General features: G+C 45.2%; 2 protein-coding genes and 1 gene segment (V, D, J or C); 2 read left to right on the top strand and 1 right to left on the bottom strand.

Moving 5' to 3' along the window:
* Positions 1-24891, bottom strand: part of LOC146342978 (immunoglobulin gamma-1 heavy chain-like) — a 675086-nt gene that overhangs the window by 513525 nt on the left and 136670 nt on the right.
* LOC146342981 (vomeronasal type-2 receptor 26-like) lies at positions 5420-10284 on the top strand. The gene is made up of 2 exons (XM_084807085.1): positions 5420-6297; positions 10203-10284. The coding sequence occupies exons 1-2, from the start codon at positions 5420-5422 to the stop codon at positions 10282-10284; spliced, it is 960 nt and encodes a 319-aa protein (XP_084663211.1).
* LOC146342980 (vomeronasal type-2 receptor 26-like) lies at positions 16692-22870 on the top strand. Its single transcript, XM_084806398.1, has 4 exons — positions 16692-16982; positions 18518-18745; positions 20037-20163; positions 21969-22870. Exons 1-4 carry the CDS (start codon positions 16692-16694, stop codon positions 22868-22870), a joined length of 1548 nt encoding a protein of 515 aa, XP_084662524.1.

The raw sequence follows: 24891 nt of genomic DNA, 5'->3' as shown, positions 1-24891 counted from the left end.
GGAACGCAAATGGCGGCGGCCGTAGCCGCCCACCATTTGCGTACATGTTTTTTTTTAAAACCCACCCCCAACCATGATAGGCTACATAAAGATTTATGTACCCTATCACGTCTTTCCCCCCCCAAGCCTGGAAATGGTGGCGGTGGCAGCTGGTCGGAAGACCGCCCGCCACCACTGCCGCCGCCGAAGCCGCCACCGCCCGGAAGATCTGCCCCAGGTAAGTCTCATCCTGGGGGGGATCCACAGGGGGGGACAGTGGGGTGGCAGGCCGTTCTGCCACAGATTTCAGTGGGGCCGAATGCACTAGCATTCGGCCTCACCGAGATCCGTGGCGGAATTCTCTGACATCCCTAGGAAAATGCGATCTATCTATCTATCTATCTATCTATCTATCTATCTATCTAATCTATCTATCCATAGGGATGTCAGAGAATTCCACCACGGATCTCGGTGAGGCCGAATGCCAGTGCATTCGGCCCCCCGAAATCTGTGGTGGAACGGCCTGCCCCCCCGCCCCCCCGCGGATCCCCACCGGGATGAGACTTATCTGGGGCAGATCTCCCGGGCGGCGGCGGTTGCGGCGGCGGCAGCGGCGGCGGCAGCTGGTCTTCCGACCGGCTGCTGCTGCCGCCATTTGCAGTCTGGTTTTTTTTTTTTTTTACAAGATGTGATATGCTACGTAAAGACTTACGTAGCCTATCATGTCTGGCTTAAAAAAACCAAACAAAACACACTTACGCAAATGGCGGCGGCTACAGCCACTGCCATTTGTGTTCCTTATTTTTGGCCGTCTTAGTCTACGTAAATATTTACACTGATTCCCAGATGGAATCAGGTTCCCGTGCCATCCCTAGGTAGGAAGGTTGGAGAAGCAAATGGAAGTTCCAGGGGAAGAAAACTTCTCAGGACATCTGTTGCTCTCTTGTAGGGATGTCAGAGAATTCCGCGACGGATCTTGGTGAGGCTGAATGCCAGTGCATTCGGCCCCCCAAAATCCATCACGGAACGAAGCCCCTTCCCCCCCAACCCACGAAAGGCGCGCGGGACAAAGTCCCTGCTGCCCCCAACCCACAAAAGGCGCACGAAACGGAGCAATTACTTCTCCCATCCATGCTGCTTTGTGAATGGTGGCTGTCCTGCCATTTACGTCCCTGCAGAGGCTGTGATAGTGTACATAAGTATTTACGTAGCCTATCACGGCAGGGGGGGAAAACCCAGCATATGTAAATGGCAGAGGCTACTAGGGATGGGGGAAAATTTCTCCCCAAAACTTCGGGGGGCCGAGTGCCAACGTATTCAGCCCCCCGAAGTAGTTTCGGGGAGAAATTCTCTGCCCCCCGCCCCCCCTGGGATGGGACTTACCTTTCACGAATGTCCCTCCCGGTGGCGGGTCCCGGCGGCGGTTCGTCAGGTCTTTGACAGGGGGAGAGGCGGCAGCTGGTCTTTCGACCGGCTGCCGCCGCCGCCGCCATTCCAATAAAAGTAAAAAAAAAAAAATGCCCCCATGATAGGCTACGTGACGATTAATGTAGCCTATCATGGCTAGATTTGCAAAGTCAGCCATTATAGGCTACGTAAATCGTCACGTAGCCTATCACAGGTGACTTAAAAAAAAAAAAAGTGCGTACGGCTAATGGCGGCCCCCATAGGGAGCCGCCATTCGCATTCCTTATTTGGTCGCTGTAGTCTACCTAAAGATTACGTAGACTATGGCGTAAATAAGGGCAACGCTATTTGCGTTGCCCTTATTTTCGCCGTAGTCTACGTAAATCTTTACGTAGACTACAGCGACCAAATAAGGAATGCGAATGGCGGCTCCCTATGGGGGCCGCCATTTGCGTACGCGCTTTTTTTTTTTTTAAAGTCACCCGTGATAGGCTACGTGACAATTAACGTAGCCTATCACAGCTGACTTTGCAGATCTAGCCGTGATAGGCTACGTAAATCGTCACGTAGCCTATCACGGGGCCGTTTTTTTTTTTTAACTTTTTATGTCATGGCCGGGCGAGGCGAGGCGCCTCCTCCCCAGCCTGAATTTCGGCTGGGCGAGGCAGGAAGCCTCCCCCATGGCCTGAATTTCGGCCGGGCGAGGGGGGAAGCCTCCCCCCGGCCTGAACTTCGGGGGGAGCAGCGAAGCGCCTCCCCCCACCGTGAAGCAAGCTGCGAGACCACGTAAGTGACTTTCGTGCACCCCTAGAGGCTACTGCCATTTGCGTACGCTGGTTCCCCCCCCCGCCGTGATAGGCTATGTAAATATTTACATAGCCTATCACGGCTCAATACAGGGACGCAAATGGTGGTGGCTATGACAGCCGCCATTTGCGTCCATGTAGGGCTGCCCAGTGGCCGGATGTCCAGCTGCGGGCGGCTGGAGCAGGCTGGCAGCTCCACGGCTTGGCCGCGGAGTGGAGCCGTCCTGGCAGGATTCCGGGGGGGAGGACCGGATCGCCTCCCCCCTGTCGAGGATTCTGGGGGGAGGGATGGAGTGCCTCCCCCCCAGCGGAAACAGAACGGAACGGAAGGTAAGTGTTCTGTCCATCCCTACTCTCTTGGACTCTCCAGTTAGAACTTCAAAAGCCAGGGTTGAAGAACGCTTGAAACTTTGGGTTTGATCCAATAGTCGCTCGAGTGGAAATCATACAACACAACATCCTATAGTGCCATGGGACTTCCAAATCCTCTCCTCTCCCCTGCAGGACCCTCCCATGCCTAAATATGCTGTACAAGGTTTTTCTGCAAAGTTCCACTGGGCAGATTTAGGGGTCTGGGGGGAGCTGTGGGTGGGGGAGAAATCTGTTCCACTCTTGGTTTCTTTTCCACTAGTAGATGACCAACACTGGATCCACAACATAGATCCCAGGTAAGCCTTTCACTTTCTGCAAAATAACACAAGCTTGGCGGCCCAACTGAGAAGAGGTCAAATTGACAACATCAGGGTAGATCAAGGATCAGATCAGATTGTATTAAAAGCACTAACTTTTGGACCCCTGATTTGTATGGATCTTCCTCATTATTACTATAATAACTCACTCTGTTTGCATTTGAAATCACTCCAGGGACAGGGTACATTATTGTTACAGGGATATTGTACTGAGGTCCTAGTGTTAATGCCAGGGGCAGACACAAATATCATGTGAGGCCTCAGTTAACGGAGTCAGTTAATGAAATGAAAAGTATGGCCAGATTTACTTAGATTCTAACCATTCTTTTTCTGGATTTCCATGAGCAAATGCATGTGTGTGAAGCTGGTCTGAAGTAGGGATGGCGGAGAATTTCTCCACGAATCTCCGGGAGGCCGAATGCCAATGCATTCGGTCGCCCGAAATTGTTGGGGAAATTCTCCGCCCCCCCGCCCCCCCCGGGATGGGACTTACCTCGTGCGACTGTCTCTCGCGGCGGCGGGTCCCGGCAGCATTTCGGCGGCGTTTTGGCGGTGGCGAGGGCGGTGGCCGGTCTTCTGACCAGCTGCCGCCGCCGCCATTACAAAGTAAAGTAAAAAAAAAAAAAAGTGATAGGCTACGTAATGATTTACGTAGCCTATCATGGCTAGATTTTCAAAGTCAGCCGTGATAGACTACGTATATCGTTACGTAGCCTATCATGGCTGACTTTGAAAAAAAAAAGCGCGTACGCAAATGGCGGTGTCCATGGGTGCCGCCATTTGGGTTCCTTATTTGGGCACGGGTAGTCTACGTAAAGATTTACGTAGACTATGGCGAAAATAAGGGCAATGCAAATAGCGTTGCCCTTATTTTCACCGTAGTCTACGTAAATCTTTATGTAGACTACCCGTGCCCAAATAAGGAACGCAAATGGAGGCACCCATGGGCGCCGCCATTTGCGTACGCGCTTTTCCCCCCCACAAAGTCAGCCGTGATAGGCTACATAATGATATACGTAGCCTATCACGGCTGACTTTGAAAATCTAGCCGTGATAGGCTATGTGAATCGTTACGTAGCCTATCACGGTTTTTTTTTTTACTTTACTTTTTTTATTTTGCAGCCGGGGAGATGGGGCGCTCCCCTCCGGCCTGAATTTCGGCAGCGAGGGATGGGGCGCCTCCCCCCTGGCCTGAATTTTGGCCGGGAGGGGCGGGGCACCTCCCCCCCCAGCCTGAATTTCGGGGGAAGAACTGGAGCGCCTCCCTCCCACTGCGAAGCAAGCTGCGGGACCAGGTAAGGGACTTTCGTCCATCCTTAGTCTGAAGCTTGTGATTGATTGATTCACTTTTCTTCACTGACCTGCTGCTCTGTCTCTGCTTTGACTCAATTTTCTGTCAATGCTTCACTTTCTGTCTTTAGATCTAATCTTAGCCTCACTGGTCTATTCCGTCAGTAAAACCCATCTGGATGAGATCATGTGATTTAATTATCACCTCTGCACGTATTTATTTCTAGTTCTTGTTTTGTGCTGTGGAACGTTGTGCTAGTTGAAATTATGGTAGATTGATTATATATATATGGGTGATTCACAAAAATTAAAACCACAAGGTGCAGCATAAAACAATATACGTAAATTATGAAAGGTTAAATCACAATATAACTGTACAACCAGAAAAAAACCTAGCAGCAATGCAGAACTTTAAAATACATATTTAAAATACCAGAGATAAAAGATTAGGATGCTAAAATGCTAAAATATTGGGAGAGAGAGAGAGAGAAAAAAAGTCTTCATCTGGCATCAGAAGGAGTACAATGCAGGCACCAGGAAAACCTCTCCAGAGAGCTCATTCCACAGCTGAGGTGCCACAGCAGAAAAGGCCCTCTTCCTGGTGGCCACCCACCTCACTTCCATGGGTGGTGGATCCCGGAGAATTGACAGCATGCAGTGGGCTGATAGCATCTGTGGGGCCCAATCTAGTCAGGGCCTACTTTCTTTATGCATTAAAATTCCATTCCTGCGTAGTAGGTTGGCTTGTAATTGCCAGTTCCATACATGGAGATGTTTGTGTGTGGCTTCTGCATATCGGATTATGCTACTGCAGAGAATAACAGAACATAAAATCAATGCATGCAGAGCTGCCTAAGTCCAATAAGGCTGCAGATCTATTTAGTAATTCCCTTCTAAAATTGTTGATAATCATTCCTGTTTCCACCCAAGGAGATATAAGAAGAAGAACAATGATATAAACAGGCGTATGAAGTGTCAAATAACATAAAACACTTAAATGCTTCAAACACAATTCATTTCAAACAAACACTGAAGCCAAATAATATTTCTGCAAATACTGCAGATAATACAAATAAGAATCAATTTCTTTAAGGAATAATAACAAAAAAAAGGCTTTTGGGATAAGTACCATAAAACCTTGGACCAGGAGACAGAAATGAGAATGAACAGCAACCCACACACATGAGAACTTTACCAGTGTACGCATAAATTAGCACTGAAATATGACTTCATTTTATGTTTTCAGACATGGATGACTGCTTCACGTGCCCAGAAGGTGAATATCCAAACATGAAGAGAGATAGGTGCATCCCCAAAGTGGTAACCTTTCTGTCTTACGAAGATCCTTTAGCGATCAGCTTGGTCTCAGCTGCTGCTTTATTAGCACTGATGACAACTTTGGTACTAGGAACATTTATTAAGCACAAAGATACGCCCATAGTCAAAGCCAACAACCGGGACCTCACCTATGCTCTTCTCATCTCCCTCCTGCTCTGTTTCCTCTCTTCTTTGATATTTATCGGAAAACCTAAGAAGGTGACCTGCTTTCTCCGACAATCTGCTTTCGGCATCATCTTCTCAGTGGCTGTTTCTTGTGTGCTGGCCAAGACCGCCACTGTGGTTGTAGCTTTCATGGCTACCAAACCAGGCTCCAGCATGAGGAAGTGGCTGGGGAAAAGACTGACCAACTCCATGGTCTTTTCGTGCTCCCTAATTCAAGCTGGTATTTGTGCCATCTGGCTAGGAACCTCTCCCCCATTCCCACATTTGGATATGCAGTCAGTCACTGGACAGATCATAGCAGAATGCAATGAAGGGTCGGTCACCATGTTCTATCTTGTTCTGGGATACTTGGGACTTTTGTCGATCATCAGCTTCACTGTGGCTTTCCTAGCGAGGAAGTTGCCTGACAGTTTTAATGAAGCCAAATTCATCACCTTCAGCATGCTGGTGTTTTGCAGTGTTTGGCTGTCTTTTGTTCCAACCTACCTGAGCACCAAAGGGAAATACATGGTAGCTGTGGAGACCTTCTCTATCTTAGCCTCCAGTGCTGGGTTACTGTGTTGTATCTTTTCCCCCAAATGTTACATTATTTTGCTGAGGCCTGAGTTGAACAGTAAGGAACAGTTAATAAGGAGAAGGAATTAAAACAAATAAAAGATTCTCTTATTTGTGTATCCCTCCAGTGGAATGGAGTCAGCTTTCTTTAGGAGTCAGCTTGGGCCAGGTTTTGTACCATTCCAATCCATTCTGTCATGCCCAAAGCACATACAGCCAATACATGAGAGGTTTGTATGTATTTACATGACAGACTCCACATGTGGCACAATGGATCTTGGGGAGGTCCACCCCTTTTTCTTTTAGTCCAGTTTTTTCACTGGGTCTCAGGGAAAAGATCACTGCTATTAGCAGCCTCATGATAGAAACCCAACTGGGGTTGCTTGGATGGGTGAAGAGGCTTCACCAAGAATGCAGAGAAGGCAAATCAAGAATACTGGATGGAGCATGATCACTGGGGCTAACATCTCCCCTCCAATGATTGTGGAGGAGATCAGTAGGGTGGGGGAGAGGCTTTAGATGTATGTATATCTTTTTCTGTATGTATTAGAGATATGCACTGACTCCCAGCTTCTACTTGGACCCCAGAACGGCATTGCAGAAAATGGGCCAAGTTGGCTAAAAAATGATTCAAAGTCCTCCTGCTTTAATCCTATTACAAATCCAAGCTAAGGTTTGGAAATCCAAGGCTTTGTGCTTCCCTTTGACTATCATGGGAAAACCAAAAATTGCTGTTGTTTCTCTTTTTCTAAGAATTGGATAATAGCTGCAGGCATGAGTCCCTTAGCAGGGAATTACACCCTCCAAATGTCAGCAAAATAGGTGAAACATTTCTTGCTCTCTCTCTCTCTCTCTCTCTCTCTCAATAGGGAACTGCCGAAAACATTTGTATTTCTTGGCAGAATTGGTTGAAAGTTGCAGGGACTGATGCTCCATCTCCATCTGAAGTGATCAAGCCTGACAAATTATAGGAAAAAAATGTTTCAGAGACTTTGTGAAAGAGAAGTCTTAACTTTTTGAGGGTCTCCAAAGTGGATGCACTTAGTCCCCTATATTTCTTGTAAACAATTCTGAAAGTGGCAGATATATAGAAGTGCCCCTAAGTAAGAAACCTACAACATTTTTCAGAAGTATTGGTGCAAGGGTTCACATAGAATGGGAGTTCTAAATTTGTTTGTGTGTGGGGGATGTGTTCCCCTTTCCTCCCCAGCCCACCCTTGGGTTTTGGGAAATTTGTATGAGAATGTCTCATGTTATAGATGGCCCCTGGCAAGACACCTGTAAAGTTTCAAAAGGACCCATTTTACCTAAAATATGGATCTGCATTTTAGAGGCTGTATCTGAAGTGTCTATGGATCTCAGGTTACGATTTATCAAGCACTCTTCAGTATTTGCTGATGTATATGTCCTTTTAAATTATTGACCACCTTTCTGGAAGTTAACACATGGTCAGTGCAAATGGATTCTCCATATCCTTTTGATAGCTAAAAGACGGATATCAGAACACCGGAAGGATAAACACTCACCTCCTATAATTCCACGGATTGAGGACCTAGCAACAATTCCAGGGTTTGACTGAGTGGTACACTTTCAAATGGATACTTGGAGAGCAATCCTATGCTGCCTCCCCCCAACAGCTTCTGCGGGGTGTACATAGGATTGTTTGGTTTCCTGGCATTGAGCTCTTCTTAGACAGGGCTCCAAACTCAGAGCCAGGAAACCCCACTCCCCGCCCACTCCCTCTCCCTCTCACAGCCAGTGCAGAGAGAACCATGCTGGCTGCCTCTCTGTGCTTGGGAAACAAGTACAGAGATGGGGAAAACGATGTGTTCCCGGGTACATGGAGGGAGGAGACCTGGGGGGCAGATATATGAGAAATCCTATGGCCACTCCAGCCTCCTTCCCTCTCCCTCCCTGAAGCCCTCAGTAGATGGCCAAAAACTGAAGTGTATAGGATACTCGTGAGCCTCTGAGTTTGGCTGCTTACGAGCGGCTAGGGTGCATCCCATAGGATTGCGCCCTTATATGGATATTTTGTCTGCCTTTGTTTGCCTTTGTATAATTCTTAGAAATATAATCAAGAAAAAGTGGCAAGAATATACGGAAGATCTGTATAGGCAGGATAACAATATCGGGGATAGATTTGACGGTGTGGTCAGTGAGCTATTCCAATCTTAAGCTATTCCTATGAGAATAGGAAGGACAAGAGACCTCTTCCAGAAAATTAGAAACATCTGCAGTAAATTCCAGGCAAAAATGGGTATGATCAAAAACAAAGATGGCATGGACGTAACAGAAGCAGAAGAGATCAAGACAAGGTGGCAAGAATATACGGAAGATCTGTATAGGAAGGATAATAATATCGGGGATAGATTTGACGGTGTGGTCAGTGAGCTACAGCCAGACATCTGGAAGAATGAGGTTGAATGGGCCTTAAGAAGCATTGCTAATAACAAGGCAGCAGGAGATGACGGTATCCCATTCCCAGCTGAACTGTTTAAAATCTTGCAAGATGGTGCTGTCAAGGTGATGCATGCCATATGCCAGCAAATTTGGAAAACACAAGAATGGCCACCAGATTGGAAAAAATCAACTTATATCCCCATACCAAAAAAGGGAAACACCAAAGAATGTTCAAACTATCGAACAGTGGCACTTATTTCACATGCCAGTAAGGTCATGCTCAAGATCTTGCAAGGGAGACTCCAGCAATTCATGGAACGATGTACAAGCTGGGTTTAGAAAAGTAGGGATGTCAGAGAATTTCTCCACGAATCTCAGGGAGGCCGAATGCCAGCGCATTCGGCCCCCCGAAATTGGTGGAGAAACGGTCTGCCCCCCCGCCCCCCCGGGACAGGACTTACCTTGTTCGAATGTCCCTGGCGGCGGCGGCTCCGGCGGCGGTTCGGTGGCTGCGGTAAAAAAAACCCCAAACCAAACAAACCAAACTATCACAGCTGACATAAAAAAAAAGTGCGTACGCAAATGGCGGCGCCCATGGGGGGCGAGATGGGGGGGAGACGGGGCACCTCCCCCCCAGCCAGAATTTCAGGGGGGAGGGATGGGGCACCTCCCCCTGGCCAGAATTTCAGGGGGAGGGACGGGGTGCCTCCCCCCTGGCCAGAATTTCGGGGGGAGGGACGGAGCACCTCCCCCCCACCGCGAAGCAAGCTTCGGGATCAGGTAAGGGACTTTCGTCCATCCCTATCTAGGGATGTCAGAGAATTCCGCGGCGGATCTCAGTGAGGCCGAATGCCAGTGCATTCGGCCCCCCAAAATCCATCATGGAACAAAGCCCCCCCCCACACAAAAGGTGTGTGGGACGAAGTCCCCGCCGCCCCCACCCCACGAAAGGCGTGCGAAATGGAGCACTTACCTGCTCCTGTCCACGCTGCTTTGCGAATGACGGCCGTCCTGGCCGCCATTTGCTTCCTCTTCTTCCTAGCCATGAATCGTGATAGGCTATGTAAATACTTACATAGCCTCTCACAGCTAATGCAGGGACGCCATTTGCGTCCCTGTGGAGGCCATGATAGGCTACGTAAGTATTTACGTGGCCTATCACGGCAGGGGGGGAACCCCAGCGTACGCAAATGGCAGCGACTACCGCCATTTGCGTATGCTGGGTTTTTTTTCACACTGCCGTGCTAGGCTACGTAAGTATTTATGTAGCCTATCACGGCAGGAGGAAAAAAAACCCCAGTTTTGTTTTCTAAGAACATCTGAGATTTGTCTTTCTCTCTTCACCTAGAGTTAAAACAAACAAACCCTAAATACATTATTATTAAATTATTATGCCATGTTTGCATAATTTCCTCCAAATATTCACCACCATATTTTTATGGCAGCCACCATTTTCCCTGGAACAGTGATGAGTCCGGGGTGTTGTGGGGGATGCAAACATAGTAGCTAGGCATCAAGCACAGGTGGTGTGCCTGCCATTTTCAGCAAGAGAAAGAAGACAAAGAATAAGAATAAGAAGAAAAAAAGAAGAAGCTGTGCTATTACCACTGCCAGGGGTGTGTCCCATCCCCCAGGAGACTAGGTTAAATTGAAATGTCCCCCCCCCATTTTTTTGGGGGGGGGATGAGTTGGGACAGACCCCTGATCTTTGTTTCAGCCTTCTCAGAAAGAGGGAAGTTTGTATCCTACATAATTTGAAAAACCTATGGCATGAACATGAGAGCTGCACAGCATAACTAGATCACTACAGAGGTCTGTAGTGGTGGTGGAACTAGGAAAAAGCTATGAGATCCCTTTTCACACACTTTACTTATGTATGTATGTATGTATGTATGTATGTATGTATTTAAAATATGTGTTATCTTTCAGGGCACAAGCCCTCCCAAGGTGGCATGCACAATAAAATGTACATAAAAAAGCAAACATTCCAAAAACAAACAAACAAACAAGCAACAACAACAAACAGACACCAGCATAAGTCAAAAACTGATGAAAAAAAATTGAAGCTATAACCCAGTCTGATAAAACACAATGTGGGGAAACAAAGCAAAACAAAACTTTTCAGGACCTTCCTGCCATTCGGAAAATGTGAATGCTTAAGATATCTATCCAGTGATAGATCGATCGATCGATCGATCGATCTATCTATCTATCTATCTATCTATCTATCATCTATCCATCTCTCTCTCTCTCTCACCTATCTATCATCTATCTATCTATCTATCTATCTATCATCTATCTATCTATCTATCTATCTATCTATCTATCTATCTATCTATCTCCCCTTTATGGATCACTGCCTTGTTGTAGTGAAGGGGCTTGCGTAATTCAGTGAAGCCATAAGCTATGCCATGCAGGGCCACCCAAGACAGACAGGTCATGGTGGAGAGTTCTGACAAAATGTGGTCCATTGGAGAAGGAAATGGCAACCCACTCCAGTATTCTTGCCAAGAAAACCCCATGGAACGTGTCACAAGGCTAAAAGAGATGACGCTGGAAGATGAGCCTCTCAGGTCGGAAGGTGTCCAATATACTACTGGGGAAGAGCAGAGAGTATTTCCAAGTAGCTCCAGAAAGAGTGAAGCGGCTGGGCCAAAGCTGAAAGGACACTCAGCTGTGGATGTGTCTGGTGGTGAAAAGAAAATCCGATGCTGTAAAGAACAATATTGTTTAGGAACCTGGAATATAAGATCAATGAATCAAGGTAAGCTGGAGGTGGTCAAAGATGAGAATGCAAGACTGAACATCGACATCTTGGGAATCAGCAAACTAAAATGGACAGGCATGGGCGAATTTAATTCAGGTGACCATTATATCTACTACTGTGGGCAAGAATCCCTTAGAAGAAATGGAGTAGCACTCATAGTCAACAAAAGGGTGGGAAAAGCAGTACTGGGGTACAATCTCAAAAACGATAGAATGATCTCAGTACGAATGCAAGGCAAACCATTCAACATCACAGTAATTCAAGTCTATGCCCCAACCACTGAGGCTGAAGAAGCTGAGGTTGATTGGTTCTATGAAGACCTACAACACCTTTCAGAACTAACACCAAAAAAAGATGTCCTCTTCATCATAGGGGATTGGAATGCTAAAGTAGGGATGGCGGAGAATTCCGCCACGGATTTCAGTGAGGCCGAATGCACTGGCATTCGGCCCCCCAAAATCCGTGATGGAATGGCCTGCCACATGCCTGTGCCCCCGTGGATCCCCCCCGGGATGATACTTACCTGGGGCGGATGTTCCAGATGGCAGCGGCTCCAGCGGTGGCTTTGGTGGCGGTGGCAGTGGCTGGTCTTTCAATCGGCTGCTGTGGCCACCATTTGCATCTGGTCTTTTTTTTTTTTTTTAACCCAGACGTGATAGGCTATGTAAAGACTTATGTAGCCTATCAAGTCTGGGTAAAAAAACCAAAAAAACCAATGGCGTACGCAAATGGCAGCGGCTACGGCGGTTGCCATTTGCGTTCCTTATTTTTCGTCGTTTTAGTCTACGTAAATATTTACGTAGGCTAAAACGGCGAATAAAAAAGGAACGCAAATATCGCCCACTACGCTATTTGCGTTCCCCTTTTTTTCACCGTAATAGTCTATGTAAATATTTTTGTAGACTAAAATGGTGAAAAATAAGGAATGCAAATGGCAGCTGCCATAGCCGCCGCCATTTCTGTATGCTGTTTTTTGTTTTTTTTTACTCAGACACGATAGACTACATAAAGACTTACATAGTCTATCACAGCTCCCTGGCTGGACGCAAATGGCGGCTGCTATGGGGGTCGCCATTTGCGTTTGCACCAGCCACTCCACAGCTGGAAATCCGGCTGTGGACGGCCCTGGCCTGGCTGGCTGCTCTGTGGAGCTGCCGCGGAGCAGAGCTGGCCGTTGAGGATTCTGGGGGAGGGACGGAGCACCTCCCCCCCCCATGAACAGAATCCACAAAAAGGTAAGTGACTTTCGTACATCCCTATGCTAAAGTAGGAAGTCAAGAAATCACTGGGACAACAGGCAAGCATTTGTATTTGGTGTACAAAATGAAGCAGGACAAAGGCTAATAGAGTTTTGCCATGAGAACACGCTGATCATGGCAAACACTCTTTTCCAACAGCACAAGAGGCGACTCTACTAGGGATGTACGAAAGTGACTTACCTTTAATGAAATTTGATTTTAGGTGGGGGGGAGGTGCTCTGTCCCTCCCCCCTGAAATTCTGGCAGGGGGGAGGCGTTCCGTCCCTCCCCCCCCCCCGAATCCTGGCCGGCCGGGTGCACAAATAGCAGCGGCCATAGCTGCCGCCGTTTGCATCCCTGCAGTCAGCCGTGATAGGCCACGTAAATGTTTACATAGCCTATCACGGCCGATTTAAAAGAAAAAAAACAAAAACGTGCATACGCAAATGGCCATTTGCGTTCCTTATTTTGACACGTCTTAGTCTACGTAAACATTTACGTAGACTACGGCGAAAATAACTACCGTACAATTGCACTCATTTCACATGCCAGCAAGGTGATGCTCCTACAAGCTAGGCTTCAGCAGTATGTGAACCGAGAACTACTGGAAGTATACGCTGGGTTTCGAAGTGGCAGAGGAACTAGAGATCAAATCACCAACATTCGCTGGATCATGGAGAAAGCAAGAGAATTAAAAAAAAACGTCTATTTCTGCTTCATTGACTACGCTAAAGCCTTTGATTGTGTGGATCACAACAAACTGTGGCAAAATCTTAAAGAGATGGGAGTACCAGACCACCTTACCTGTCTCCTGAGAAACCTGTACGAGGGCAAAGAAGCAGTAAGAACCGGACATAGAATAACCAATTGGTTCAAATTTGGGAAAGGAGTACGACAAGGCTGCATATTGTTGCCCTGCTTATTTAACTTATATGCAGAGTACATCATGAGAAACACCGGGTTGGATGAATCACAGGTCGGAATTAAGATTGCCGGGAGAATTATCAACAACCTCCGATATGCAGACGATACCACCCTAATGGCAGAAAGTGAAGAAGATCTAAAGAGCCTCTTGTTGAGGGTGAAAGTGGAGAGTGCAAAAGCTGGTTTGAAACTTAACATTAAAAAAACGAAGATCATGGCATCTGACCCCATCACTTCCTGGCATATAGAAGGGGAAGAAATGGAAGATTTTATTTTCTTGGGCTCCAAGATCACCGCAGATGGTGACTGTAGCCATGAAATTGAAAGACACTTGCTCCTTGGGAGGAAAGCTATGGCAAACCTAGACAGCATAGTAAGAAGCAGAGACATCACCTTGCCGACAAAGGTCCACATAATCAAACCTATGTTTTTCCCATTGGTAACATATGGCTGTGAGAGCTGGACTATAAGGAAGGCTGAGCACCGAAGAATTGATGCTTTCGAACTGTGGTGCTGGAGACGACTCTTACAAATCCTCTGCAAGGAGGTCTAATCAGTCAATCCTAAAGGAAATCAACCCTGAGTGCTTATTGGAAGGACAGATACTGAAGCTGAAGCTCAAATATTTTGGCCACCTAATGCCAAGAGAAAACTCTCTGGAAAAGACCCTGATGCTGGGAAGGATTGAAGGCAAAAGGAGAAGGGGACAGCAGAGAATGAGATGGCTAGATAGCATCACCGATGCAATGAATATGAACTTGAGCACACTCCGGGAGAGAGCGCAGGACAGGAAGGCCTGGTGTTCTATGGTCCATGGGATCACGAAGAGTCGGACACAACTGAATGACTGAACAACAGCAACTATCTATCTATCTATCTATCTATCTATCTATCTATCTATCTATCTCTCTGTCTATCATCTATCCATCTCTCTCTCTCTCTCCTCTATCTATCCCTACCCATCTGCATGGGACCAGCACAGAATAGACTTGGAGTTGAGAAACAGAGGAATTTCATGGAAGTGGACTAGACAGATCAAACCACCCATATTGGTCACATTGCAGAAAGCTCTTCTCAAGTGCCAGCTTCCCTTCAGGGAGGGGAGGTGATATTTCAGGGGACATTCTGGTGGACCCCTGAACTAGAACTGAAACAGATGCCAGTAATTGGCACTGCAGCCAGGAGATAGGCTGGTTACTTGGGTGCACCTTTGGCCTAACCCTTGTCCAAAGGGTGGTGCATTTCTGACCTCAGTGTAAGGCTTACATCACCTGTTGCTTTTAGCTCAATGTGGTCATCTCAAATCACCTCTTGGTCCTGCTTGGGTGAAGAATAGAATTGGGATTAGATCTGCAAAAGGAAACAGAAAACAACTTTGCTGGGAGCTTAATCTCCCCAGAGGCAATTATCTATCTCCATAATTATCCATAGAACTGTAATCAACTCTGTGGCTCAGTTCTTTTCCAGAGGGCACTAGAAAAACAACCAATAAGCAAATCTGAAAGTAGTTATAAAACTCCCCTCTGCTTTTGCCATCAAGGGCTTAGGGGCAAGAGGTAGAGGGGCACTATAATTTTTGGCCAAATCCTCCCTTTTGATGTATAGCTTTGTTTAAGTCAGTGTTCTCTCGATTGTCACTCAAGGCATGCTCTCATAACATTGCTACTACCTACACTCTTCTTTTTACATAGTATAATGGCATTTTTTACTGCCATTTAGTCTAGCTTGCTTAAAAGAGTCTGATGCTGGTGATGAGGCTGTAGATAGACATCAGATGATGGTTGTGGTGGTACTGATGCTTCTGCTGCCGCATATGGTGTGCAATGTATACAGCGCTATCATGTGTCCCAAAGATGCTCCTCTCCATGTTCCTCATGAGTGGTATCAACCTGGAGGACTCCTGATCGGTGGGATGGCATCACATATTGTTTATTTTCTCTCAAAAACTTCCTTCATGGAACACCCGTCTCAGGACCTTGGCTTTGACCTTCCAATGTAAGGATTTCTACCACCACCACCCCCTGTGTTGTATGAGCTTGGAAATGTGATAATTTCTTTAAATATAGGAAACAAAAATCTAAAAAAAAATGCAAGTGGGGTACATCCACACCAGCATACCACTTCTTTTGACCATTGTGGATCTTGTGGTCTTTTCTTCATTACTCCACTCCCACCCTTTGTCCCCCACTCATAAGAGAACTTTCTCTGTTTCGGAAGGTAGGGTTCAAGGTTTACTTCATTGTAATAAATACGCAGGTGGCACCAAGTGTATATAGACTGGAATTTAAATTCTCTAAGGTGCAAAAACATGTTTTAAAAATCTAGAGATGTTTGAAACTTTTGTTCCTGTTTGCAGACCTTACTCACATGCACCATTTTCAACCCCGGACATGAACATAAGGAGGAGCACAATCCTTGAGAAATGTTTGCAATGTCCCAAACTCGTGCTCATGTTTGACTTGCACCTCTTGGCCCCCCAAATCAACATTTCCTTACTTTAGCCAATGGGAGGGGGAAAGGGCACATTTTGGGTGGGCAGTTTTAAAAAACACATTTTCCCTATGTCAAGAATGCTGGCCTTTGGGGATTTGGAACAGCATTCTCATACTGCAAGGGATTGAGCAAATCTCAGTAGTGAAGCAGGTGCTTTGCATCTAGAAATATATTGAGTTCAGTTCTACAAGGCCTCGGGACATGGAAAGGCTTCTTTCTGCCTGATAATTTGGAGATTTACTCTCAGTCAGAGGAGACAATATTGGATATGCCAGTGGTTCAATGAGATTGCACAAAATTTAACTTGTTGTGCCTTATATAATTTATTTTCATTGATTTCCACTTTGTGCCTCTTTACAGTTCTTTCAGAAATTCATACATTTTCCACTCCCCTTATATACCTCTTTGCTTTGTCACCCCTCTCTGTCCCTGATCACATTTCCAGCTGGTGTCTAAAATTCTCACTCAGTGTGATCCTCCCTACACTTCGTTCCAACAATAGTGAAACATCATTATGTTTGCATGGGCTTGTGTAAAAGTCAAACCATTCAAGGCCAGGGTCATCGGTTACTGTGATAAAAGGGTGACATGTGTTGTGCAAATGGTTTGTGAAAGGGCATATTGCTGTATTTTCAGTATGGTGACAAAGTTCTACCAGCATGTCCTGGCCTTGGCATTTGCAGTAAATAAGATCAACGAGAATCTCAAGATCTTGTCCAATGTCACATTTGGTTTCCACATCTATGACAGCTACTATGATAAGAGGATGACCTATCGTACAACTCTGGATCTGCTCTTCAAATCACATAGATGTGTTCCCAACTATGAATGTGGCCCCCAGAAAAAACTAACAGCTGTTATCGGGGGTCTTGGCTCTGATATCTCATTCTATATGGCAGACATCTTAGGTCGCTACAAGATTCCACAGGTGAGATCTGTGCACGGTCATTATTCCACTAAGCATGTATGTAGTTTTTTCTCGTCCGCTATTGGTGATGATTTTGTGGCTCATAAAAAAAGGGAAATATGCACTGGTACAAAGCAAAGCACAATGGAGAATACTCTGTGTGTGTGTGTGGAGGGGGAGAACACAGAGTAGACCCAATGATGCCTAGAAGTTGTCTTGCTGTGGCAGATTCCCAGAAATTACATCTTATTTTCCCATTTCTGCTAAAAAAGATGTTGACTTCATCTCTGATATCTACATGTTCATGCATCAGACATTTAGTCTCAAGTCTTATACACCTACATGCAGACACCTCTCTTCACCTATCTCTAAAATAACTGCACATTGTGTTTTAGTTCACATACGGCTCATTTGCCCCAGAAAAGAATGGAACAATGGAAGTCACCCCCTTTTACCGCATGGCCCCAAATGAAGCCCATCAGTGCATGGGCATTATTCAGTTGCTGAAGCATTTTGGATGGATGTGGGTTGGACTTTTTGTTGTGGATGATGACAGTGGAGAGCATTTCTTGCAGGCCCTGGAGCCATTGCTTTCTGAGAATGGAATCTGTTCAGCTTTCACAGAAAGATTACATAGCCAAGGACATTTCCATGACCACAATGAAATGTCAAATATGGCCTTGGATATTTATCTACCTTTCATGGATAGGAAAGTCAGGATATTTATTCTGTATGGTGAAACTATGACATTTATGTGGCTGAGCACGTTATTGGCTTTAGCAGTTCCTGTATCTATGGAGAACACTTACCTTGGAAAGGTATGGATTATGACAGCTCAGATTGATTTTGCAGTAACAGGACTTATGAGACTTTGGAATTTTGACATTTTCCAAGGTTCTATTGCCTTTGCTATTCACACAAATGAACCTCCAGGGTTCCAGATATATCTCCAGAACATAAAAGTTGACTCTTCTGTAGAATATGGCTTTCTCAAGGAGTTCTGGGAACAATCCTTTCAGTGCTCAGTTCCAAATCCCAACATGTCAGAAGAGGACAATAAACTGTGTACTGGGGTGGAGAAGCTAGAGCACCTTCCTGGGTCAGTTTTTGAAATGAGTATGACTGGCCACAGTTACAGTATCTACAATGCTGTCTATGCTGTGGCACATGCTTTGAAAGCCATGGAGTCATCTAGAGCCAGCCACAAGGCAAAGATGTTCTGGAAAAGCTGTAGAGATCTCCAGCCTTGGCAGGTAATGTCTCAACAATGAAATAGATTTATAACATGAATTCATCTCTCCCCCCCAGGAAAAACTAATGACATGGTATTGGACTGAGATATTTTGGGGTAGTTTACACTGCCTTCTCTATTTGGCCACTAAAAAGGAAAAGAAAAAGATAAGGTGGACAGTTGAGATCCTACATAATTATCCCCCTCCCCTTCATTTCCAGGTTGGGTTTGATTAGATAAAACTCCTTAAAGTGATGTCAATAAGGAAAGGTGTTTGTAAATATATTTTCTTAGCTTGTTGGTTTTTTTGTTCTCTTTCAAGCAGCTCCACCTCTTTCTTCAACACATTTCCTTTAACAACTCAGCTGGAGAAACAGTGTCCCTTAATGCTAAGAGGGAAATGGGAGGTGGATTTGACATCATGAACATGGTCACCTTCCCAAACAAATCCGTCCTTAAAATTAAAATTGGAAGTGTGGATCCTGATGGTCTTGAAGGGAACAAATTCATCATCAATGCAGATAAAATTGTGTGGCCTAGACACTTAACTCAGGTGTGTATTGGGGGTAGTCCAGGGATGGGGACACGCCATTATCAGGATGTGTGATCTGAACTTGGATTCAGCAAGATCCCTACCTGCGTATAGTAACTGTGACTTCCACCCCTCCTTTTACCCAGGCTTTCCCCTATTCTTCCTTCACACCTAGAATGATAAGACTCAGGAGTGGGATGGCACTGCACAATTAGCTGTATGCCCTGATTTAGCTAACCTTTTACCCAGCTACAATCAATGCCAAGGGTGTCAAATTTCTCACTATTACTGTTATTTCTAATTTGGGAAATGGGTGCTGGCGATTATGTGCTGGTGTATGAGGTAGCATAAACAGAGACCAAGCTAGCACCTGGATTTAACTCAGACAAATAAAACAGAAGTTTATTATTTACAAGACATTGTAAATTAGCCTAAGCCTTCCTCACTACCCTTCTAAATCCTCCCTCCCCATCCAAGATGGTGCTCCACCAAACTTCAAACCCCTCATCCCCCTCCACAAGCAACCAACTACAGTGAAAAACCCTCTGTCCTCACTCACTCCCCTCCTCCCCCCAGGTAGAACTCCCCCTTTTCACCTGTACATACATTTCCTTCATAACTAATGGCATTGATATTAATACAATAAAACAGATTTACATAATAAGCAGGTGATACTATCACAATAGCAGGTGATTTTGTCTCACTGACCCTTTCATGGGTGTGTTTCAGATTGCAAGCTTGATACAGACTTTGACTGCATGTTGAATCCTAAGTCTGTGCTTGGTCTGGAAGTTTGGAACTGAGTAAAGGCCCATCAACAAATGAACTGAAACAAATTTGACATACATGACTATGTTGATTCAAAACATTTAATAAGACATGCAATATTTAAAATGTCAAAATATCTCAGTTCTACTTCTACATGACAATGCAGACCCATTATATATTCTATGTACTAGTGGAACATGGTCAATATTTATTAAGCCCTGATTAAATTTTAGGGCTGTACAGGAGTCAGATAAGATTTATTTCAGGGTCATAGCAGCATCACAGCCTCCTCTTGGCCAGCCTCCTTTCTTTGTAATGAGGAACTTATATGAATATTTGTTTTTGTTTTTTCTTCAGTACCCAAATGTTTCACAGTGAAGAAATTGCCTACAAAAATAAAACCTGTCTTGATCAAGAAAGTAGTGCAGCTAATTTGTAACAACCGCTTTCTTCTTTCACTGTTGATCAGTCGATGATCAGGATGGTACAGACAGACAAACATCTGATTTCTCCCATCTTAACCACCTTTTGTTTTTATGAATAGGTCATTCCACTTTCTGTGTGTAGTGACTCCTGCCATCCTGGGTATCAGAAGAGAAGGAAGGAAGGGGAGAAATTTTGCTGCTATGATTGTGACCCATGTCCAGAAGGAAAAGTTTCCCTCCAGAAGGGTAGGCAGTAGACTGCATGACAAATTCCAGCAGGCAGGGTTATTAATATCGATTGCCTTTTATGAAGGGATAACTTACCATAGCGGAAGCACTTGGAAATCCAAAGGCCAGTATCTCTTTGTGAAGAAGTCAGAGAATCAGGGAAACTGTTGGACACTCTGAGTGACACCTCAGAATAAAGTAGCAATGTCTTGAGTGGCATCTTGGGTAAAATATTACCAACTAACCACCTGTGAGGTAGTAAGAATAGCACTATTGCCAAAACCACATAGAGGTGTCTGTCACTGAAATCTGGACCTTTCGGAGCTCCACGGACTCTGGCTGAGACTCAGCTCAGCTCACATTTGCAGGCTGAGCCATGCGGCATTTCCCGAAATCTGGGAACTTTCCAATTTTTATTTTTATTTGTAAAAATAGAAATATGCACAAATTGCAGTTGCAAATTATGCACATTCCTTCTTACATAGGTGTGTGTGTATGTTTGTGTGTGTGTGTGTTTAAGGAACTCCGTGAACTGGCCCCACTCTATATAGATAGAGTCAGGCCAGCTCATGGGGATGAAACAAAGTTCAGGCAGCTGAGCTAATGAAAGCTTGGCAAGCCTCCCCTCCCCCCAGATGGATACCTCTGACATCCCTAATACCACTGCAAGACACAGGCAGCTGTGCTGAAATGGGCAATATGGCATGAGTTGTTTCACTTCTCTTTTGTCTCTGAATCCCCCTGAATGATTTTGGTGTTAATTCTGTTGATTATGTTTTCCATATTAGTCATAGATCCAGAGTTGGAAGCCGGAGGGGGGGGGCATGGGAGATCCATTATTATCTATGTTTAAGATTGTGTATGTCTTAGGTTTTCATGTGTTAGGTTCATGGAAAGCAACATGTACTTTCAGATACTTACTCAAAAGATGTATAACCAAGACAGTCCAAACCATGCCACTGTCTGAGCCTGCACATTTAGTTGTCGTTGTTGTTTACAATTCTTACATCCCCATAGCCAAAGCTCTTTGAGCAGTTTACAGAAGTTAAAAACCATTAAAATACATTATACAAAGAGTAAAAGCATTTACATAAAACAAATAGATAGTACATACACAGACAAGATACATCTAAAACAAAGTTTAAACAATCAAACATAAGACAAAGTCAGGACCTGATTAAAAACTCATCATATACTGCCAAATGCCTGAGAGAAGAGAAAAGTATTAATATGGTGACAAAAAGATAACAATGTTGGCACTAGGTGAGCTTCATCGTGGAGATATTCCATAATTGGGATGCCACCACAAAGAAGGCCCTCTCTCTTGTTGCCACCTTCCAAGGCTCCTTTGGAGGAGACACCTGGAGGAAGGCCTTAGGTGCTGAATGAAGTGTATGGGTAGGTTCATGTCAGGAGAGGTACTCCCTCAGGTATTGCAGATAGACAACTGAAGACAGGTATCCCTGTCCAGATAATAAAGTGATTCACTTGTTAAAAATTGTTGATCAGCGTTGCTGAATCTGCCAAAGGAGATGTCAAGAGAAGAACAATTATTTACACAGGCTTATGAAGTGTCAAATAACATAAATATACCTACAAATGCTTCAAACACAATTAATTTTGAATGAACACTAAAGCTGCATAATAATTGCACAAATGTTGCAAATAATACAAACAAAAAGCAACTTCTTTAAGGAATAGAGAAAATGGCTTTTGGGATGAATACCAGCAAACCTGAAACCAGCAGAAAGAAATCAGAATGAAAACCTTACAAGTGTACACATTAATTAGCACTGAAATATGACTTCATTTTATGTTTTCAGACATGGATGACTGCTTCACGTGCCCAGAGGGTGAATATCCAAACATGAAGAGAGATAGGTGCATCCCCAAAGTAGTAACCTTTCTGTCTTATGAAGATCCTTTAGCAATAAGCTTGGCCTTGGCTGCTGTTTTATTAGCATTGATGACAACTTTGGTACTAGGAACATTTATTAAGCACAAAGATACGCCCATAGTCAAAGCCAACAACCGGGACCTCACCTATGCTCTTCTCATCTCCCTCCTGCTCTGTTTCCTCTCTTCTTTGATATTTATCGGAAAACCTAAGAAGGTGACCTGCTTTCTCCGACAATCTGCTTTCGGCATCATCTTCTCAGTGGCTATTTCCTGTGTGTTGGCCAAAACCACCACTGTGGTTGTAGCTTTCATGGCTACCAAACCAGGCTCCAGCATGAGGAAGTGGCTGGGGAAAAGACTGGCCAACACCATTGTCTTTTCGTGCTCCCTAATTCAAGCTGGTATTTGTGCCACCTGGCTAGGAACCTCTCCCCCATTCCCACATTTGGATATGCAGTCAGTCACTGGACAGATCATAGCAGAATGCAATGAAGGGTCGGTCACCATGTTCTATCTTGTTCTGGGATACTTGGGACTTTTGTCGATCATCAGCTTCACTGTGGCTTTCCTAGCGAGGAAGTTGCCTGACAGTTTTAACGAAGCCAAGTTCATCACCTTCAGCATGCTGGTGTTTTGCAGTGTTTGGCTGTCTTTTGTTCCAACCTACCTGAGCACCAAAGGGAAATACATGGTAGCTGTGGAGACCTTCTCTATCTTAGCCTCCAGTGCTGGGTTACTGTGTTGTATCTTTTCCCCCAAATGTTACATTATTTTGCTGAGGCCTGAGTTGAACAGTAAGGAACAGTTAATAAGGAGAAGGAATTAAAACAAATAAAAGATTCTCTTATTTGTGTATCCCTCCAGTGGAATGGAGTCAGCAGGCTTTCTTTAGGAGTCAGCTTGGGGTAGGTTTTGCAATATTCCAGTCTATTCTGTCATGACCAAAGGACACACAGCCAGTACATGAGGGATTTGTATTTATCTATTTCATTTAGAGGTGGACAACTCAAGACCGACTCTACATGTGGCACAATGAGTCTTCGGGAGCTCCACCCCCTTTTTCTTGCAGTCCAGCTTTTCCGTGGGGTTGCAGGGAAAAGATCACTGCTATTAGCAGCCCCATGATAGAAACCCAACTGGGGTTGCTTGGATGGGTGAAGAGGCTTCAGCCTCTCCCCTCAGCAATCAATGGCACATAGGTGATGCTTTAACCTCTATCCCCCACTGCAATCTTGTTTCTGCTGAGATCACTCTTCACTTGCCACAATTAGGAGCAAGAAAGCAGCAGACATGGAAGGGATGATTGGGGCTGACAGAGGCCTTAACCTCCGCCTCCAGTGATCATGGAGGTAGGGATAGCAGAGAATTCTGCCACAAATCTCGGGGAGGATGAATGCCAGTGCATTTGGCCCCCCAAAATCTGTGGCGGAACGGCCTGCCCCCCCGGATCCCCCTGGGACAAGACTTACCTGGGGCGGATCTTCCGGGTGGTGGTGGCTGCGGTGGCAGCTTCGGCGGCGGCGGCTGGTGTTCCGACCGGCTGCCGCCGCCACCATTTGCATTTTTTTTTTTTTACACAGACATGATAGGCTACATAAGGTTTTACGTAGCCTAAAACGTCTGGGTAAAAAAAAAAAAAAAAAGGTGTACACAAATGGCTGCCACCATTCGCATTCCTTATTTTGGGCCATCTTACTCTATGTAAATAATTACGTAGACTAAGACGGCGAAAATAAGGGGAACGCAAATAGCGCCCGCTACGCTATTTGCGTTCCCCTTATTTTCGCCATCATAGTCTACGTAAACATTTATGTAGATTAAGATGGCCAAAAAGAAGGAATGCAAATGGCGGCGTCCATATCCGCCACCATTTGAGTACGTGGGTTTTTTTGTGGTTTTTTTTTACCCAGAGCCCTCCGCGGCCGGAAATCCAGCTGCAGATGGCTCTGGCCTGGCTGGGCCTGGACAGCTGCTCTGCGTAGCTGCCGCAGAGCACAGCCAGGCGCGGAGGATTCCGGGGGGGAGGAACGGAGCGCCTCCCCCCCACCATCAGCATAATCCGTGAAAGGCAAGTGATTTTCGTACATCCCTACATGGAGGAGATGAGTGGGGTAGGGGAGAGGCTTTAACTGTGTATGTATTTTTCTGGATGTATTATAAATAAGTACTGATTTACAGCTTTTACTTAGTAAGGATGTACGGATGGTATAAAATCCCTTCTGTCTGGGTTTCATGGATTGTCAAGCACTTTTTGTTCCATCATCTGCCCCTCGATGGAATCAGATCTAGTTTCTGAATTTGTGGAAATCTGCACATGTGAAACTGTGCAAATTCCTCCAAAATGCCCCAATTCCCCCCAAATGTGCATTTTCTTGCTTTAGCCTATGGGGAAATACCCTTTTTTGGCCGTTTTAAAAACTTTTTTTGCATATTTTCCTATGACAAAATTCTTGCAATATCACAAAAGTTAGAAAAAATGGTCTGGAAGTGGAAGTTTCCAGCTGTGGAAACGCTTGGTCAGATTCATCAAAAGATGAACTCATTTGGTTCCATTTTGGATTTCTCCTATATCCCTGCTACTTGGGCCCTGGCACTGAAAATGCTCCAATTTGGCTCAGAATTATTCAGAGTTCACCTGGTTTAATTTGGTACTGAACCAGAGCTGAGGTTCAGAAATCCAAGGGTTTGTGCTTTCCATTGACTATCATGGGAAATCAAAAAAATTGCTATCTCTTTTTTTCTCTTTCTCAGAATTGGATAATTGTTGCAGGCATAGTAGCCACTTAGCAGGGGATTACTCCAGCCAAATGTCAGAGAAATCATTGCAGGGTTTCTTGTGCTATGTTC

The sequence above is a fragment of the Heloderma suspectum genome, chromosome 6 (assembly GCF_057233095.1).
Source record: "Heloderma suspectum isolate Gila_16-S chromosome 6, 16-S_ref, whole genome shotgun sequence".
NCBI classification, from domain to species: domain Eukaryota; kingdom Metazoa; phylum Chordata; class Lepidosauria; order Squamata; family Helodermatidae; genus Heloderma; species Heloderma suspectum.
The sequence above is the reverse complement of the archived record's forward strand: the minus strand, read 5'-3'. Positions and strand labels throughout refer to the sequence as shown.

Coding starts and splice junctions, on each gene's coding strand:
- LOC146342981 (XM_084807085.1), top strand. CDS start 5,420: ATGGATGACTGCTTCACGTGCCCAGAAGGTGAATATCCAAACATGAAG. Junction 6,298..10,202: donor GAGTTGAACAGTAAGGAACA/GTTAATAAGGAG, acceptor ACAAAGAATAAG/AATAAGAAGAAAAAAAGAAG.
- LOC146342980 (XM_084806398.1), top strand. CDS start 16,692: ATGGTGACAAAGTTCTACCAGCATGTCCTGGCCTTGGCATTTGCAGTA. Junction 16,983..18,517: donor GTCGCTACAAGATTCCACAG/GTGAGATCTGTG, acceptor TCTTTCAAGCAG/CTCCACCTCTTTCTTCAACA. Junction 20,164..21,968: donor AAAAGTTTCCCTCCAGAAGG/GTAGGCAGTAGA, acceptor TTATGTTTTCAG/ACATGGATGACTGCTTCACG.